Here is a 13,624-nt window from a genome sequence, read left to right as displayed (position 1 = left end):
TTTGTTTAAAGCAGGCTTACTCCTAAAGCCACCTTCCCTTAGGTTCACAAGATTTATTCCAGCTACAACTATGGTCACCTGCTTTCATTTTCCGCCCCACAAGAGATTCCCATTCCCAGTCATAGAGCAAAACTTAGTTTTACTCTGATTAGACTAATTAAGATCCTATACCTGCTATTGAAGCAATCATTATTTCACGAGGCAGAGAATTATAACGTGGAGATTTTAGTCTCAGAATCTGAAGACCCATCTTTGGCCTTGCTTTAACTGTCTGGGACCACCTCGGAAGCTTTGGGTAGCCTGAGTCCTAGCCAAAGTGAAAGGTTGCTACATAAGGAGGGAAATTGTTTGGAATAGATGCTATACATTCAATGATCTCAAAAATGCTCTCAAAAATGGATTAAGGAGGGATCTAAAAAATTTGCATCTAAAAATGTTAAGTTCAAATTACATTTAAAAAATGTAAGATAGATACGTTATTGAAAAATTGACCACTACAAGGGTAGAAATAGAAAAGTAGGTGGGTTGACTACTCTTAGTTATTCTCCCTCCTTTAAAAATACTCACTAGGGAGCTCCTGGGTGGCTCAGTCAGTTGAGCATCCTATTTCTGTGAGTTTGAGCCTCGAATCTCTGCTGTTGGTGCAGAGCCTGCTTCAGATCCTGTCCCCCCCCCCCGCCCTTTCCCCAATTGTACTCTCTTTCAAAAATAAACATAAAACCCATAAAATACTAACTAAAATGACAAAAAAAGAGCAAAAGTGGTATGAACACATAAAGACTAAGAATGCACAAGTGAACACCCAAAATTTTGATGACAGAAAGCCGAAAGAAGAGCAATTGAGTTAGCAGTTCTAAGAAACATGTAAAGTGCCTGCATTGGAAATGTTCATACAAAACTAGTGGGTTTGTCCTACGGTATTCCATTTATGTACAAGATTTAGAGGAACCATGTATAAGAAAGCTGAAGTCAGTTAAGAACTAAAAAGGAAAGTTGGATAGTCCAACCATTTCATCAGCCTATATAGACAGGAAAGTATCTCAGAGGCAGAGAAATTAAATGGGATGACCCCTACTTTAGGAGACCTTAGGCAAAGCTGAGTAAAAGTTGAAGCGTGAAACTAAAAATAGGGAGGTGAAGCAAAACTTTGCATCCTGAATGAAATTTCCAGATCACCCTTATCATGCAATACTCTCCAATTGTAGCACACAGGGTATATACCTGATCTCCTCTCTAACTTTCCTTCACACAGCAGATATTGTAGAATTCTAACCTGGAGAATATTAAAAGCTTAAAGATTTACACATAATGGGGCGCCTAGCTGGCTCAGTCAGTGAAGCATACAACTCTTGGTCTCTGGGTTGTGAGTTCAAGTCCTGCATGAGATGTGGAGATTACTTAAAAATTTAAAAAATCTTATAAAAAACCATTTACACATACTAATATTCGGAAGGGTCTCCCAAAATAATAGTCTTATCCTAGCATGGTTACATTAGAGTGAAGTCCTACCATCAACAGGCCTCATGCACTCACAAAGAGCTGACAGGATGGTATCTCTTCGTCCTTCCATCCAAACTTCCTTCCTTCCTTCCTTCTTTCCTTCCTTCTTTCTTTCCTTCCTTCCTTCCTTCCTTCCTTCCTTCCTGTCTCTGTCTGTCTCTGTCTCTCTTTCTCTCTTTCACTGATGCTGGGATAGGCTCATTCCCACAACTCTGAGATCATGACCTAAGCCAAAATTGAGAGTCAGAGGCTAAACCATCTGAGTGACACAGGAGCCCCTCTCATCACTCTTAAATATGAGAGCATCATCCTTCTTTAAAGTTTATTTATTTATTTTGAGATAGAAAGAGCACAAATGGGGTAGCAACAAAGAGAGAGGGGAGAAAGACAATCCCAAGCAGGTTCCACACTGTCAGCACAGAGCCTGATGGGGGGCTTGAACTCATGAACCATGTGAGATCATGACCTGAGCCAAAATCAAGAAGAGTTCGATGATTAACGTACTGAGCCACTCAGGCGCCCCTGAGAATATCATTCTTAATAATGAAAAGATAGCCCAGGACCACAAGAAATTTGAAGAAATACCTATGACATGACATAGCAAGGTCAAACCACCATCTCCAAAAACAAAAACAAAAACAAGAGGAAATAGACATAATAGAGAAAACAGAAGAAAGTCTTTAAAAATGTCTAATATCCCCAGAGCAGTAAAATCTCATAAGAGCTAACACTTACTGAAAATTTGCTCTGTCATATCCATTGTTCTAAGTGACACATATGCTTTTATTCATTTAATATTAACAGTAACTTCATGAAGTATGTGTTCTTACTATAAGATTGAGAATAGATTATGGCTTCAGTCCCCCTTACTAACTATATAACCTTGGATAAGTTCTTAACTTCCCTGTAACTCACTCTCATTTTAATAATGGATGTAACGGTTTCTACTGCATAATGCATTTTGTGTATAATGTATTTTAAAAGAATAAATTAATTATAGATGAGAGAAGATAATACATTTACATATCTACAAAAGGATCCTATGCAAAACACTCAGAGAACCAAAAGAGCTATTAAAAATAGTTAGCCAAAAAGAAAAACTTAAATATAAAGGTTGGATTATAAAATAAATTGTCCAAAAAAGTAGAGCAACAGACAGAGAAAATAAGGAAAATATTTAGTGTCTTAGAGTATCAATCTAGAAGATCCAATATTTAACTAATGAAATTCTGGATAAAGTGAGAATGTAGAAAATTCAAGGGAGAACTTATTATCAAAAGCATAACAGGAAAATTTCTCAGAACTGGAAGTGAGAGTTTAAATGTTAATAGAGTACACCCCTGTGACCAAATAGTTAAATAAGTGATAATAGAGTATTTTCAGAATATGAAGAAAAAGTTTCCAATTCTTCCAGAATGAAAAATTAGGGGTGACATTAAAAGAGATCAGAATTAGAAGGCACTCAGTATTCTGAACAGGAACTCTAATTGCAATCAGTAAAAAGAACACTGCTTTCAAAATGTGAGGGAAAATTATTTTCAACTTAGAATTTTACACCCGAAGTATCACTCAAAAGAAAAACAAGAGTGCTTTACTAAGCAAATTTTCAAAAACTTTCACCTCCTCTGAATCATTTTTATGAAACTAGTGAGAGATGTGTGTTAGTTAAGTAAGGAATACGCTAATAAAAAAGAATATATTGGATCTTGTAAAAGGGGACCAACACAAGAAAGTAATAAAGGAAAAAGTTCTAGGGTGACAGCCATTAGAACAACCAATGTTGGAAAAAATTAACAAAACTAAAAGGCAACGTAAGTGATGGGAGAAGATATTTGCAAATGACATATCTGATAAAGGGTTAGTATCCAAAATATATAAAGAACTTATACAACTCAACCCCCCCAAAAAAACAGTTTAAAAAGGGGCAGAAGACTGAATAGACATTTTTCCAAAGAAGACATTCAGATGGACAACAAACACCTGAAAAGAAGCTCACCATCATTCATCATTGGGGAAACATAAATCAAAAGTACTGTGAAATATCACCTCATACCAGTCAGAATGGCTAAAATTAACAAGACAAACAACAGGTGTTGGTGAAGACACAGGGAAAAGAGAACCATCTTGCACTGTTGGTGGTAATGTACACTGGTGCAGACACTCTAGAAAACAGTGTGGAAGTTTCTAAAAAAGTTAAAAATAGAACCACCTTATGATCCAGCAATTGCACTACTGGGTATTTATCCAATGAATACACAAATACTAATTTGAAGGGATACATGCACTCTCATATTTATGGCAGCATTATCAACAATAGCTAAATTATGGAAAGAGCCCAAGTGTCCACTGACTGATGAATGGATAAAGTAAGATGTATGTGTGTATGTATATATGGAACGGAATATTACTCAGCCATAAAAAGAGTGGAATCTTGTCACTTGCAACCACATGGATGGAGCTAAAGAGTATTACGCTAAGCAAAATAAGTCAGAGAAAGACAAATACCATATGATTTCACTTGTATGTGGAATTTAAGAAAACAAACGATCATAGGAGAAAAAAACCAAAAAACAAACTCTTAACTGTACAGAACCAATGGTTACCAGAGGGGAGATGGGTGGGGGATGGGTAAAATAAGTGATGAGGATTAAGAAGGGCACTTGTAGCAATGAGCACTGGGTGTTGGATGGAAACACTGAATCACTAAATTTTACATCTGAAACTAATATTTACTCTGTATGTTAACTAACCAGAATTTAAATAAAAACTAAAAATAAAAAAAAGAACAACCAGTGTTAATGAATCAGAGATACAAAAGGTTCTGGGTGAAAGATCTAAAATAAATTGATAGGTATCTGGCATTTTTTAACATTTAAGAGAATTATTGTTATTGAAATGAGAGTTAATGTGAAAAATCAATAATAGTAAATAGAAAATGATGCAAGTAAAAACAAGGATCAACTCTAGGAATTAAGTTTTTCAAGAAAAGAAATGTAATCATTACACTAATGTGTATTTTGAAGTAATTTTTGCAATATACATAAAAACTACTAGTTTAACCTAAAAAAATGACAGCTCTATTGGGAGAACAGGAGAAAGGGCACATGCAATGTTGTATGTGTATTAGTTGGAAAGTAAGGAAGTGAAATCATCTTTTGTCATATGAAGGAGTGATTAAAGTATAAAACTGTTAAGATATAGTGGCATAAACATATTACTTCAAAAGATGATCAATTCTAGAGAAACTACTCCATAAGAGGGGCCAGACATTGAAGAATTTATTGTTTTTCTTTGTGACTTTTAGTTCATCGTGATTTAAAAATTTCATAACTAAAATATATTTATAAAACGAAATGAAAAGTGAGTACCTTTCCAACAGTCCACAAATATTCTTCACAAATTTTCAAAATGCTTTTATTTATTTTCATGCAGGTTATTACATTTTTTTGCCATTAAGAGACACGACCTATTTTTTAACATATGTCAGCAAAAGTGAACACCAGAAAATAGTAAGAGTAGTGTATTTGAAGGAAATGGAATAATAATATGACTACAAGATATTACTGTAGTCCCATATCACTCACAAAATGATCTCTCTCATTTTCTCACGAGCAGAGTAAGAGAGAAATATCTTTAAAACGCTAGATGACATGATTTTTTTTCACATGATGAAACAGAATGTTAGAGAAGATCAGAAGTGGAGGGATGTCTGCTGACATGAAGGAAGTACAAGGTGATGAGGACAGAGATTAGTCTATGAAATATACTAAAAGGAAAAGACAAATTTCGATTTTCTAGGTAAGAATAACTACATCCTTGTACATTTTGAAATGATTAAACCTTAAACTATTATTTACAAATGAGTGCTAATTAAAGCTACCTATTGATTAAATGCAAAAAAGGATGAAATGACATTGTAAATCATAGATATATAGTACTTAAAATTAGGCTTAAAATTGTACAATAACTAGGAATTTTAAAACTAAACTGATATTGATATGATTGTACACCACTTAAAAGTGCGTGAAAATATGAAAAAGAATTTTTACTGTAAGTTAAATCCAAAGCTATTTCGAAAGGTGGAATTTTCTTCGCTTTGCCCCCCAGAGTCCTGTGCCTGGATATTGGGGATAATGGGCTTGAGGAACTTGAATTCACTGGTCCCCGAGCCTCCCCGCAGACACACCTCATACTGGTAGCTCTGCGACAGCGTCCCCGCGCCGCTGACGTCCACCAAGTGGCCCGGAAAGTGGCCCTCGGGCCCCGAGCAGCGACCCGCAGACGCCGCCCGGCTCCGCCTGCACAGCCGCACCGCCACGAACACCAGCACCGAGAACAGGAAGAGCGACGACACGGACGCCAAGGCCACGACCAAGTAGACGGTGAGCGGGTCGGCCCGCGCCTCGGCCGCCGCCACCTCCGGGAGCGGCAGGTAGGGCTGCGAGAAGCCGTCCACCAGCAGCACGTGCAGCGTGACGCTGGCCGAGCGCGGCGGCTCGCCATTGTCCTTGACCAGCACCACCAGCCTGTGCTTGACGGCGTCGCGCTCGCTCAGCAGCCGGGCAGTGCGCACCTCGCCGTTGTGCGCCCACACGCCGAACAGCCCGGGCTCCGTGGCCTTGAGCAGCTGGTACGACAGCCAGGCGTTCTGGCCCGAGTCGCCGTCCACCGCCACCACCTTGGTCACCAGGTAGCCCGCCTCGGCCGCCCTGGGCACCAGCTCGGTGCAGGGCGCAGAGCCGTTCTGCGGCGGGTACAGCACGAAGGGCGCGTTGTCGTTGTCGTCCAGCACCAGCACGCGCACCCGCGCCTGGCTGCTGAGCGCGGGCGAGCCGCGGTCGGCCGCGCGCACGCCGAACTCGAACGCCTGCAGCGCCTCGTAATCCAGGGACCTGAGCGCGAACAGCTGCCCGTTGTCCGCGTTGATGGACACCAGGGAGGCCAGGGGCAGCTGCGGGTCCGCGGGCGGCAGCAGCGAGTAGGTGACCTGGGCGTTGGCGCCCGAGTCCCTGTCCGTGGCGCTCACGCTGCCGATGTGCAGGGCGGGGCTGTTGTTCTCGCGGACGCGCAGGGTGTAGGTGGTTTGGCTGAAGGCGGGGGCGTTGTCGTTGACGTCGGAGACCGTCACGGTTATGTTGTGCTGCGTTTTCAGCCTGGGGGTCCCCAAGTCGGTGACGGTGATGGTGATGTTGTACTGGGCTTGACTTTCCCTGTCCAGCCCTCCTTCTGTCATGAGGATGTAAAAATTTTCCACAGAGGGTTTCAGAAGGAATGGCAGATTATCTTGAATGTAGCAGTGCATTTTTCCATTTTCTCCAGAGTCTCTGTCTTTAATTCTAAAAACAGCCAGTACCGTCTCAGGAGAGTTCTCAGCGACATGGTTGGAAAGTGATGACATGATCAGTTCAGGGGGATTGTCATTGATATCTAATACTTCCACCAAAACGGTACATGTTGCAGCAAGACCCCCTCCATCCATTGCCTGTATATTTATTTTGTAAGACTTTACTAGCTCATAATCAAGCAACACTATGAGGACAATTTCTCCAGAAAAAGGATTGATTTGAAAGGTTTCTCGAATATCTTCAGAAGCATCAAAAAATGAATAGGATAGGTCTGCATTGACTCCAGAATCTATATCTCCTGCAGAGACTTTTGCAATAAGGGACCCTACTGGGCTGTTTTCTGGGGCCTGGGTCTCATACATTGTCTGAGAAAACTGGGGAGCATTATCATTGATGTCCAGGATCACAATTCGTATTGTGGTGGTCCCAGACCTGGGTGGAGACCCACCATCCAGTGCCGTGAGTGTTAAACTGAGTTCGTGCTGCTTCTCCCGGTCCAGTGCCTTATCCAATACTAGTTCTGGATATATCATGCCTTCATCACTGTCACTAATTTTAATATGGAAAAAAGGGTTTGGGTTGATAATGTAGCTTTGTATACCGTTAAGTCCTCCATCTGAATCCTCTGCTCTTTCTAGTCGAAATGCTGTCCCTTCAGCTGTATTTTCTAATATTTTTAAGACCGTCTCTTTGTCCCGAAACATTGGTGAATGATCATTTATGTCCCTGACCCTCAGCTCAGCCCGGTAAATCTGAAAGGGGTTATCCATTAAAATTTGGAAATACAGCAAACAGGGCTCTGTGAGGCCACACAGCTTTTCCCGGTCCAGTTTCTCATTTGTGAGCAAATCTCCAGAATGAGGATCCAGGAGCAAGTGTTGTTTGTTATCAGAGACCACCCGGGCTCCCCTTGAAACCAATTCCTGGTCCCCTAGCCCCAGATCCTTTGCCAGATTAACCACAAATGATCCTCTCTCTGTTTCCTCTGTCACAGAATATTGTCCAAACCCAGAACCTGCTAAGGATACTCCCCCAAACATAAAGAGAAATAGGACTTGCCTTTGTCTTGGGCAGCACAACATTCCAGCCTCCATTGCTTTTTCAGAACACGTCTTTTGTCAATGTTGGTCACAATCACAGCTCCCAGCATACAGAACCAGCAGTTGCAACCCCCAGACCTATGCCATTTGTAGCAGGAGTCTGGGTTTTTTTCCTTTTCCAATCTTGGGCCAGTACAGGTTTTCTCCCAGCTCATCTGCCTTGATCCTTTTTGTTAATGCCTTCCGCAGCATTCTCAGTTCATGGTCGATTTTTTTTTTTTTGTCTCTTTAGCCTGCAGCGCCACCGCGTGGCCTCCAACAGACTCAAATGGCTCTACCCAATTTGTGTGTGTATTTACAATTTTTTTCTTTAGTGGCTCATTTAAGTATTTTATTTTTCTTTTCTTTTGTTTGGTAGAAAGTAATGTTGAGATAGAGTACTGCTCACATTGTTGAGATTTTTCACTGATTCATGGGAAAAGTTAAAAATTCAAAACTTGGAAAATGTTTCTAGCACTTAACTCTGTCCACCTCATTGTGCTACATTTAGTTCTGTAGTAGGCCTTTCACTCCTGAAACTACTCCCATGCAATGTCATGAACCAAAGTGGAAAACAGTGGTGACCTCTGGGACCAAAATAACAGATTTTACTTTTCCAAAAACATGGACCAAACTGAAAAAAGAAACTTGTTTCACACATTCTTCAACAATTTCCTTAAAATCTAATCATATTGCCTAAATATAATCATCCAGAGGGAAGGGTTTAGGCTTTCCCTCATCTGTGCTCCCATAGAAACTTGTATAATTGCTCTGTACATATTACTGCTTCCTGTTTCATGCCAATTTGTCCCTTATTCAAGTCAACCTGTCCCTATGTAAGGATGGAAGGATGCCTTAATCATCTTAAATTCACAAATCAGACACTCAATGCTTGCTATATTACGGAATGGATAAATAAGCTCTACTTACTAGGATATGAAACGACCTTCTGTGCCTTAAATCCATACCATTTGAAAATTGTATTCTTTCACTTAAACTCATTCTTATCAACTTGTTTCTTTTTTTCATATGTCTTTGTTTTTCTTATATTAGCTTTAAAATTACTTACAAAATTAAAGAAGGGACTGGTCTTTAAAGTCCCTCTTAATTAAAATCTGGTGGGATCTAATTTCTCTGTACCAAATAAAAGGGAGGGAAAGAATAGACCAGCATAATGCCTATCCAAACACTACCTACAGTAAGAAAAGCATGATAACATCTACCTCATAGAAAATTTTATTCAAAGGCCTAATATCCAGAAATAACTCTGTTTTTCCTCTAATAAGCAAGTGATACAGATTAAACTGAAGGACATTGTAGAGGGAAAGGGCTAGATACTGCCAAAAACTCTAACTGCTAAACGAAGAATCTATACCATATAAACTTCTGACGATTTCTACAGTTCTTTTCCAACTGAATGGGACTGCTTTGTTAGCCATTAAAAACTTAACAGGAATCTCTGGTTTTTTTCATACAGGATTTAAAACAAATGATTAAATATTTCTACATGATGCTATAAAACACCTAAACATTGTTTTTGTCTCCAAACTTAAATACACATACACACACTCAGTATCTTACGGAGGTGTTTCTTCTTATTTTACATAAGATTTATTAGGGATTTATTTATCTTATCACACAATGTAAATACTTTAAAGATGCAAATACCAATAACGGGAAAACAACTTTAAAAAAGTAATAGTTTTAAAAATCTCTATAATAAAAATTGAGGTCGATAAACCAACAAAAATACCAGTTTTAAAAGGGAAGAGAAGAACTACCAAATAGGAAATGCGTAGATCACATGCACATTATTTTCATAACTGAAGAAGCTCCGGAAAGAAAACTAAAATGAAAATTGTGAGTACAAAGCCAATAAAGACACTTATTCATAAAGTAGTAGAAAATGTTAATGGTATCATCTTTGAAAGTAGAGCTTATTTCACTTACTGGGATTCTACTGAAAAATACTTCACTGGACTAAAATATGAGGGTAAAGAAACCTGTGAAGACAGGTATAAAATTGGAAATTGAGGATGAACCAAATAGAGAAAATTAAACAACACCTTATTTGTGGTGGCAGGCATAAACAATTTAGTCAAGAAAAAAATTAGAAGTTAATATCTTTATTAAATAGGTTCCTAGCAATAGTTAAATCCCAAAATTATTCTGGAAGGGGGGATTTTCTTCCACTTCCTTCCCTGTGCTCTGAAACTGCAGATTAGGGATAATGGGCTTGAGGAATTTGAACTCACTGGTCCCCGAACCTCCCCGAAGACACACCTCGTACTGGTAGCTCTGGGACAGCGTCCCCGCGCCGCTGACGTCCACCAGGTGGCCCGGAAAGTGGCCCTCGGGCCCCGAGCAGCGACCCGCAGACGCCGCCCGGCTCCGCCTGCACAGCCGCACCGCCACGAACACCAGCACCGAGAACAGGAAGAGCGACGACACGGACGCCAAGGCCACGACCAAGTAGACGGTGAGCGGGTCGGCCCGCGCCTCGGCCGCCGCCACCTCCGGGAGCGGCAGGTAGGGCTGCGAGAAGCCGTCCACCAGCAGCACGTGCAGCGTGACGCTGGCCGAGCGCGGCGGCTCGCCATTGTCCTTGACCAGCACCACCAGCCTGTGCTTGACGGCGTCGCGCTCGCTCAGCAGCCGGGCCGTGCGCACCTCGCCGTTGTGCGCCCACACGCCGAACAGCCCGGGCTCCGTGGCCTTGAGCAGCTGGTACGACAGCCAGGCGTTCTGGCCCGAGTCGCTGTCCACCGCCACCACCTTGGTCACCAGGTAGCCCGCCTCGGCCGCCCTGGGCACCAGCTCGGTGCAGGGCGCAGAGCCGTTCTGCGGCGGGTACAGCACGAAGGGCGCGTTGTCGTTGTCGTCCAGCACCAGCACGCGCACCCGCGCCTGGCTGCTGAGCGCGGGCGAGCCGCGGTCGGCCGCGCGCACGCCGAACTCGAACGCCTGCAGCGCCTCGTAATCCAGGGACCTGAGCGCGAACAGCTGCCCGTTGTCCGCGTTGATGGACACCAGGGAGGCCAGGGGCAGCTGCGGGTCCGCGGGCGGCAGCAGCGAGTAGGTGACCTGGGCGTTGGCGCCCGAGTCCCTGTCCGTGGCGCTCACGCTGCCGATGTGCAGGGCGGGGCTGTTGTTCTCGCGGACGCGCAGGGTGTAGGTGGTTTGGCTGAAGGCGGGGGCGTTGTCGTTGACGTCGGAGACCGTCACGGTTATGTTGTGCTGCGTTTTCAGCCTGGGGGTCCCCAAGTCAGTGACGGTGATAGTGATGTTGTATTGGGCTCTTTCTTCTCTGTCTAGTGCTCTCTTGGTTACCAAGGTGTAAAAGTTCTTGACTGAAGGTTTTAGAAGAAAAGGAAGGTCATCCTGGATGGAGGAAACAGTCTTCCCGTTATCCCCAGAGTCAGGATCTGAAACACTGAAAACAGCAACTACAATCTCAGGTGAGTTCTCCAGGATAGGGCTGGTGAGTGCAGACATGGTCACTTCTGGGGGATTATCATTTACATCCACCACCTGTAGGAGAAGAGTGCATTTTCCTGAAAGGCCTCCCCCATCTGTGGCCTTGATGTCCACCTCATAAGATTGAACTGTTTCAAAATCTACTTGTTTTCTCAGCTGAATTTCTCCTGTTACAGGATTCACCTCCAAAGTTTTGCTAATATCTTCTGAAGGCTGAAAGAGCGTGTAGGCTATTTTTCCATGTACTCCGCTGTCTAAATCTCTGGCAGAGACAGTGACAACCAAGGAGCCTACGTGGCTGTTCTCAGGAATTTGCACCTTGTAGATGGGCTGCTCAAACTCAGGGGCGTTATCGTTGCTGTCCACCACTTCAATGCGCACCTGAGCGGTCCCATACCGAGGTGGAGAGCCGCCATCCAGCGCCGTTAGGGTTAAAACGATTTCAGGCTCCTCCTCCCTGTCCAGCTCTTCTTCCAACACCAGCTCAGGGTATATTCTGCCGTCACTGAGTTTGCGGGTTAGAACCCGGAAATGGGAGTTGGGGCTGATTTTATAGTTTTGAACATTGTTGCTTCCTACATCCAAGTCCAGAGCATTACTCAGAGGGAATGCAATTCCTAGAGGACTGTTTTCAGGTATTCTTAGAATCATTTCTCTTTCGGTGAACACAGGAGAATTGTCATTTATGTCTTTCACCCTCAGTTCAGCCTGAAATATCTCTAAGGGCTTTTCCATTAACAGTTGGAAATATAACAAGCAAGGGTCAGCTGGACCACATAGCTCCTCTCGATCTAGTTTCTCGTTTATGACCAAATCCCCAGTTTGAACCTTGAGCTGCAAATGCTCTTTGTTCCCCTGAAAAATGATCCGAGCCCTGCGGTTGTACATCTCTGTCAATCCCAACCCCAGGTCTTTTCCTAGATTTGCCACAAAGGAGCCTTTCTCCATTTCTTCCACTACTGAATAGGGACCTAACTCGGCACCCACCCCAAACATGCACAGCAAAACAAAGAAAACTAGGACTTGCCTTTGTCTCAGATAGCACATCCAGCCAATCTCCATTGCTCTTTCATGAAAATTTGGTTTACAGGAGCTTTGTGTATGTCCAGGATCCTGGTAGCCTGGTCCTGCAGTCCAGATATCAAAACTATGCCACTAAATATAGTTTTAAAGAGATTTCAGATTCACGTTTGCTGTGGCCAAGAAAAACGTACTTTAGCTTCCAGGCAATGTGAAATTGTTTGGCTGGATACTGGAGCTGCATAGGCAATTCTGTTTTTCATCATTTAACCTGCAGCGCCACCATGTGTTCTCACTGAGTCTTATATTTTCCACAAAATACTCCTAAATGTACCGAATAAGTTGTGTAAAATGTGTTCTGTAATATAAAACAATGAGCTCTATTTTCATGTGATGTGTGTGTGTTCAGATAGAGCTCTGTGTTGTTGCACAGGAGGAGTACAAAGATCAAACTGTCACTTATGTTACTATTAAAACCTGTTGAGAGTTAATGATTAAATAAAATAATTAACATTTAAGCTGAAAACAATGTACATTTAGGAGCAAAATGTTTTTGAATTACCATGGGAACAGTTTCACAAGTAGATCATTTTCATGGTACACATTACAGAATTACAAATGAATGGACACTGCAAAATTGCAATTAGTGACAGTTCTAAAGATATTATTTAACCAATGTGTTATTAAATTGCATACTTCCTCGTCTTTACAACACCGAAGACTGAGAGCTGTTTTTGCAATTTTCAAGTTATTGAAAAATTATTTCCCAAATACATAGATCTCAATATTAGGCCTGCCATGCTTTTGGATTCTTTTAAAATATATATATAACAAGAATAATTTGTTATATTTAAAAAGGTTTAATGACATATAACTCACATACCACACAATTCACTCATTTAAAGTGTACAATTCAGTGAATTATAGTATATTCACAGAGTAGTACATCCATCACCATAGTCAATTTTAGAACATTTTCATCACCCCTCAAAATCCATACCCTTTAGCAACAACCCTAATCCCCTATCCCTCCCGTGCTGAGCACTAATCAATAACTAATTTACTTTCTATCTCTATAGATTCCCCTATTCTGGACTTTCATATGAATAGAATAATTTAATATGTGGAGTTTTGTGACTGGCTTCTTTCACTGAGCATGTTTTCGAGGTTCAAGTTGTAGCATGTATCAGTACTTCATTCCTT

General features: G+C 41.9%; 2 protein-coding genes across 2 annotated transcripts; both read right to left on the bottom strand.

Moving 5' to 3' along the window:
• Positions 1 to 4,898: 4,898 nt before the first annotated feature.
• Positions 4,899 to 9,567, bottom strand: PCDHB10 (protocadherin beta 10). The gene has a single exon (XM_042937341.1). The coding sequence runs from the start codon at positions 7,937 to 7,939 to the stop codon at positions 5,546 to 5,548; it is 2,394 nt and encodes a 797-aa protein (XP_042793275.1). The 5' UTR covers positions 7,940 to 9,567; the 3' UTR covers positions 4,899 to 5,545.
• Positions 9,568 to 9,653: 86 nt separating this feature from the next.
• Positions 9,654 to 13,129, bottom strand: PCDHB16 (protocadherin beta 16). The gene has a single exon (XM_042937386.1). It carries the CDS (start codon positions 12,461 to 12,463, stop codon positions 10,076 to 10,078), a length of 2,388 nt encoding a protein of 795 aa, XP_042793320.1. The 5' UTR covers positions 12,464 to 13,129; the 3' UTR covers positions 9,654 to 10,075.
• Between the last annotated feature and the right edge of the window lie 495 nt (positions 13,130 to 13,624).

The sequence above is a fragment of the Panthera leo genome, chromosome A1 (genome assembly GCF_018350215.1).
Source record: "Panthera leo isolate Ple1 chromosome A1, P.leo_Ple1_pat1.1, whole genome shotgun sequence".
NCBI classification, from domain to species: Eukaryota; Metazoa; Chordata; class Mammalia; order Carnivora; family Felidae; genus Panthera; species Panthera leo.
Note: the sequence above shows the minus strand (reverse complement) of the source record. Positions and strands in the feature narration are given on the sequence as shown.

What these genes read in the sequence shown, in the direction of transcription:
- PCDHB10 (XM_042937341.1), bottom strand. Translation starts at nt 7,939, where the DNA reads ATGGAGGCTGGAATGTTGTGCTGCCCAAGACAAAGGCAAGTCCTATTT.
- PCDHB16 (XM_042937386.1), bottom strand. Translation starts at nt 12,463, where the DNA reads ATGGAGATTGGCTGGATGTGCTATCTGAGACAAAGGCAAGTCCTAGTT.